The 5,421-nt window shown below is 37.4% G+C and overlaps 1 protein-coding gene across 1 annotated transcript in view; it reads left to right on the top strand.

Moving 5' to 3' along the window:
• The first annotated feature begins 1,627 nt into the window (after positions 1–1,627).
• Positions 1,628–5,421, top strand: part of LOC107691382 (histone deacetylase 11-like) — a 25,035-nt gene continuing 21,241 nt past the window's right edge. The window contains exons 1-5 of the mRNA XM_016489951.1: positions 1,628–1,885; positions 2,333–2,393; positions 2,573–2,721; positions 3,174–3,360; positions 3,849–3,852. Coding sequence (XP_016345437.1) covers positions 2,359–2,393; positions 2,573–2,721; positions 3,174–3,360; positions 3,849–3,852 — 375 coding nt within the window. The 5' untranslated portion in view covers positions 1,628–1,885; positions 2,333–2,358. The remainder of the gene's footprint in view (positions 1,886–2,332; positions 2,394–2,572; positions 2,722–3,173; positions 3,361–3,848; positions 3,853–5,421) is intronic.

Below are 5,421 nucleotides of genomic sequence, written 5' to 3'. Positions count from 1 at the left end.
AGTCTTAAGGACTTTTATTCTGGCTTCTGTGCACAATGTGAAAAATGTGCATATTTGAATGACTCATCAAACTCTTTGTGAGGCAGAGAGAGAGACGGAATTCTTTGAGAGACTAAACAGGATGTCTCACATAACCAACAGAACCGTTTGATGGGGGCAGAAATGTGCAGCTTTAGAGAGAAATGCAGATGAACCAGTTTGCACGCTGCATTATGATGGGGTCATGAGTGTATTAATTAAATTCACCTAAGGACCGGGTCGGTTTTCATTGCAGAGGGGAAGATATTTATATACTCTCCGTTTCTTCAAATAAAAAAAAACAGACAAGTCTGAAGTCTCAGTTTATGCAAAAATATTCCATTATAGAAAGAAGCTACTCAGGCCATGCCATAGGCTGCCTCAGCTTCAAAGAGCAGCCACAGTGAGACTGTATTTTGTGGGGAGTGCGAAGACCCATTACATTACATGCTAGCAGTGGGTGCCTTTAGATTACCACAGCCTGTGAAAGAATTAGGATACTGATAAAACTGCTAGCAATGAGGGCAGGGACACACGCGCTGCCATCTATTCTCTTTTATCTATTGTATTCTCTTATGTAAAAGCTGGATGACGGTACTTTTTACTCACGGGTTACTATGAGCTGAAAGAAAGCAGCTAGTGAGTAAGGGATACAGCTTCACTTCATCTCTGAGATGGGGGTGATGACGTCAGTATTCCACTAGGGCTACACAAACAGATATTTTTAGTAACTACAACTCTGGGGACAGCAACTAGGAGACATGTTTACCCTATGAAATAAATGAGGTGAAGTACAAGTTTCATCATCTCTCATAAATTATTGAAATTATGCTTATGTGCATCAATGCAAATGCATAGATTAAAAATCAGACTATTAGTTTTTCTGACAGGCCCTTTCTAAATAACAGCATCACGTTTTGTTGTCCTCAGCTGGATTGGTTTATAGAGATCCTCAGCTGGAGGGTTGCAGGTCTATTCTGAGAAATAAAAGTGAGTTCTGAGTTATAAAAGTGCAACTAAGCATTAAATAGTCTTGTAAGGAGGAGAACACACTTCCCATGTCTTGTTGTTGATGTGAGCTGTTCAAAGGTCAAATTCCTGTCATTAAACTATATAATTACTATTTTTTAAATATTATTCTAATAGGATTAATAATCAATGCTTTTTTGATTTATTTTGTTCAATAACCAATTTTTGTCCTGCCTTGGTTCACCCTTTGATGCCCTGGAAAACGCACAAAATACTGTCTTACATGATCTTTTATACCAACGTCATTTGAATGAATATTATTCATGGATTAGTGTTGAATAATGAATTTATGTTGTCCGTATTCATCTCAGTTAAACTCTTACAAAAACAAATTTGATAAATTATTATTATTTTTTAATGCGTTATTAATTCAATGCCACAAGAACATGAGGTATTACATATTCACATTATCAAATTAACATTATTAGCTGCCAGAGAAATAAAAAAAATAAAAAAAGGAAGAAAATTACATAAAGTTCAATGCTTTCAGAGCATTACATGTTTTCAATGCTTTTTTGTTTTTTTGTTTGTTCTAAGAGATTTACATATAATTTAAAGTCATCAAATTTGTTTCAATTAGAGTTCAGCATTGTTTTCAGTATGACGTAGTAAGGGACGCGTGCGTAAGGAGCGCCGCTGCCGTTCAGGAAGGGAGGAACTACAAGCAGACGATTAAATATGCGCACAATCCTCTTGTCTGCACTCTGCAAATGTTTAAGAGAAACAACAATACTATCCATTAAGAGGATTGTTGCAAGTGTTCTGTTACTAATAAAAAAACGCCTAGACGACGAATAATTTCACCGTAGAAATAAGAGAAATATAAAATGGCTAGCAGGTGAGTCGTGTCGATTTCACATTTACAGCGAATTTTTTTTCCAAGCAAGTCAAAAACAAAATGTCTTTGTGAAGTTGGGTCCGGCTGTATCTTTCAACGAGTATTTTGCACGTCGCGTTAGGTCTATTTTGTTTATCCGGAGAAAATATTTCCTGCACAGTTGCGTCTTCCAAATTACTAGCGCGCCTGCGCAAAACAGGCAAGGCAATCTGGGATCTGTAGTTTTTGCTATTGCGAACGTCAAGGATAAGTTTGATAATACTAAACGTAAACAAATAACGATGTATGTACATTATTAGCAACAATAATAGCATTATAATATAGGGTATCTGTATATGAATGACTACCATAAAACGCAGGAAATGCTTACAGAGTCCTCACAGAAAAACATGTGCCACACAGATAGTGACTATTTTCCACTAATGCTGTTATTTGATGTGTTTCAAGCTGAAAATTGGTATGCTGTGGCCACAATGTCAAAAAAAGAAGATTCGGGAGGAAAGAAAGGGTAGGTATTGTTTTCAAAAGTTTACGTGCTGTAATTTTTCCACTTTTGTAATGTGAAATGTACATTCAAATGACTGTTATTGCAAAATAACTCCCGACACTGATACAATTACCGTTTACACTCTCTTATATGCTGCACACAAGCATGATTATTTACATTACATATTCATCTTTCCACAGTTCTCACCAAACTGAACTTTACGCAGAGGTCCCTGCGACATGCCTGCCTATTGTCTATTCCCCAGAGTACAACATCACCTTCCTGGGTTTGGAAAAGCTGCATCCCTTTGACGCTGGCAAATGGGGCAAGGTCATTCGCTTCTTAAAAGGTGTGCAGCACAACTGCAGGTGGAATTTGCCAGGCAGGCACTCTAACCAGTGTGTAAGGTGATCTATAAAATATATATGATATAAAAAGAATTGGGGAACCAAAGAGCTGCAAGTCAGTGCAGGAATGGAGGATGGTGGGGAGGTATAAGTGGAGAAGGATAGAGAGAGGAGCAATCAGTGAGGCAGAGATAATGAGGGAAGCTGAACTCCCCTCGGGAACAGGAGCAAGAGGATGTTGGCTTCTCAGCTGCTGCTGCAAGGTCAGGGGCAAAGTGTAACTCTGGCAGCTCTTCAGATAAACTAGTCAGCAGCGCAAGCTCTTTTTCCTCATTAGTTCACTTAACAGTTGAAATGTGCTGAGCTTCCACAGCTCACCATGTATTTTTATTCGACTGTCAGATATTTGTGTTCACATTCATTGTTGCAATATGATACATTGATTTGTTTCCAGAGGAGCAGTTCATCACCGATGAGATCATTGTTCTAGCCCGGGAGGCCAGTGAGGCGGATCTTCTTGTGGTTCACACCACACGTTACCTGAACAGACTCAAGGTAGAGATGCAGTGTCTGCTGTGGCCATGTCCTGTGTTATCACTTCTTTTCCTAGCACCCATAACTCCATATACTGATGGCAAAAGGTTACTATAAGCAATACAAATAGCCAATTATAAAAGCCACATTCTGATTTTCTAATTGTTTTGTCCTTTACCTCAAACCGGCTTGCAATAAACTGCAAATGTACTTGTTGTAGACCTTCTATGAGATCAGTGCCAAAAGAAGAATCAATTTTAATCTATTATAGCCCCATTATGACTGTGCGGACATTCCCTACTTTATCAAAAAGACATCTAGACTTCTCATTTCATCTCACCAGGAATGAGCCAGTGATGCACAGAGGAAGTGTACAATAGCAAATTGCACTGGGTTACTCCGAGCAGGCCTTTATTTCAATCCAAATCAATCAGTTCGCAGTCTTCTGCAAAGATTGCAGTCTGCCAAGAGGCTCTAAAGCACCCATGAGTCAGCTGCCCCATCATGCAGTCTGCACAGTGAGGAAAATGTAAAGGAGCAGTTCACACATAAATGAAAATTCTGTAATTATTTACTCATCCTTGTGTTGTTCCAGAACTGTGAGCTGTATAATAATCAACTTTACCAAAAACTGCTGCCGAAGTAAACTTTAAATAGTTTGTTGCGTACAACTGTTATAACAACATGTATGAAATGATTTTAAAATGGTATTAACCCTTCAGTTATAGACTTCCGATGAAAGAGCATCAAAAAGTTGTTCTATTGAATGATTGATCATCGAGTCATTTGTTCATGAATCGAACTATACTAGTTACACTGTATGTTTTTGAGTCATTTGTTTGTGAATCAGATTATGATGGTTGTGTTGTTTGTTTTATTCACTAAAAATAACCTCTTTAAAAGCATAATTTTTTTTCCTGAATTGAGTTGTATTTTGTAATTCACTAAAAAGAACCAGCTCAGAATGGGGTCATGAATCGGACTACACTGGTTGTGCTGTGTTGTTCACTAAATTTGCTAATAAGAAGAAGAGTCATTTGTTTGTGAAATCTACAGTTGAATTGTATGTTAACTGTGCGAGCCGTAAGAACAAAAGTAAAAAAGTGCTTTCTTGCTGTTTTATGGTGTATGGCCCTTTTTTATCGTATCAAATTCAGTTGTGTTTGCCTTGGTACAGTGGATTCAGTACAGACACGTTGCTGCTGAAAAGCGATACGGGAATGCTGCAGATCGAGCTTGCTGTAATGAAGATCACGATTAATCAGAAAATCAATATTTTTAACCATCTTTAGCTAGAATGAATGGCGTAATGCACTGTGGCATTTTAAGACATTCGTTGTGTAAGAGAACTGTGAAGATTCTTCAGAATGTCTCATTTTGTGTTCATGGAAATGCACGTAGAATCACACGAGGGTGAGTAAATACATGACAGTTTTAATTTGGGGTGAACTTATTCCTTTAAATTAGGCGTTCGATTTCCTGAATCTATATTTGGTGATGCATGTGTTGCTTCAGTTGTCGCTTGTACTGTAGCTGAGTCCCACTGCTCTCTGCTCACTTATGAAGGTTTATCGTTCAGCTACTTGGTCACCCTTTAAATCGGCTCTGTGTATGTATTCTCTCTTTCAAGCAATAGAGACTGTAAATGCACAGCAAAATATATATTTAATGGCATGTTTTCCCAAACAGTTGAAGCACCTGGGCATTATGTGGACTATATTACCACCTAAATAATTTTTACTTGTAAAAAAAAAACCTTTAACAAAGCAAACATAGAGGTTACAGTTAAGCGCTTATAAGGATTTAAAAGCAGAAATATGAAGCTTATAATTTTATATAGGCAATTAACATAAATTTTTTTTCTGTTAAAACTTGACTAAAGTCGTACAATTAAATGCTACTTAGCAGGCAATTTTTTCATAATAAAATCATGTTAACACCCATATTGTTTACTCCTTGTGGCTATACTATTAAAGCAGTGTTTTAATGTTTACAGATTGGCCTCATTCACCTTTATTGTAAGTGCCTCACTGTGACTGTAACCCAGATTTTTTTGCTTTTTAAAAAAAGGATGGACAAGCCGAAATGAATTTTTATGGTAATCAACATTATTCCAAAAAGGCTGTTGATTGAGCCGAACCCATGAAATTCCTTTAAGGCACATTGGT

The sequence above is a fragment of the Sinocyclocheilus anshuiensis genome, unplaced genomic scaffold, assembly GCF_001515605.1.
Source record: "Sinocyclocheilus anshuiensis isolate Anshui unplaced genomic scaffold, SAMN03320099.WGS_v1.1 scaffold1154, whole genome shotgun sequence".
NCBI lineage: Eukaryota > Metazoa > Chordata > Actinopteri > Cypriniformes > Cyprinidae > Sinocyclocheilus > Sinocyclocheilus anshuiensis.
Note: the sequence above shows the minus strand (reverse complement) of the source record. Positions and strands in the feature narration are given on the sequence as shown.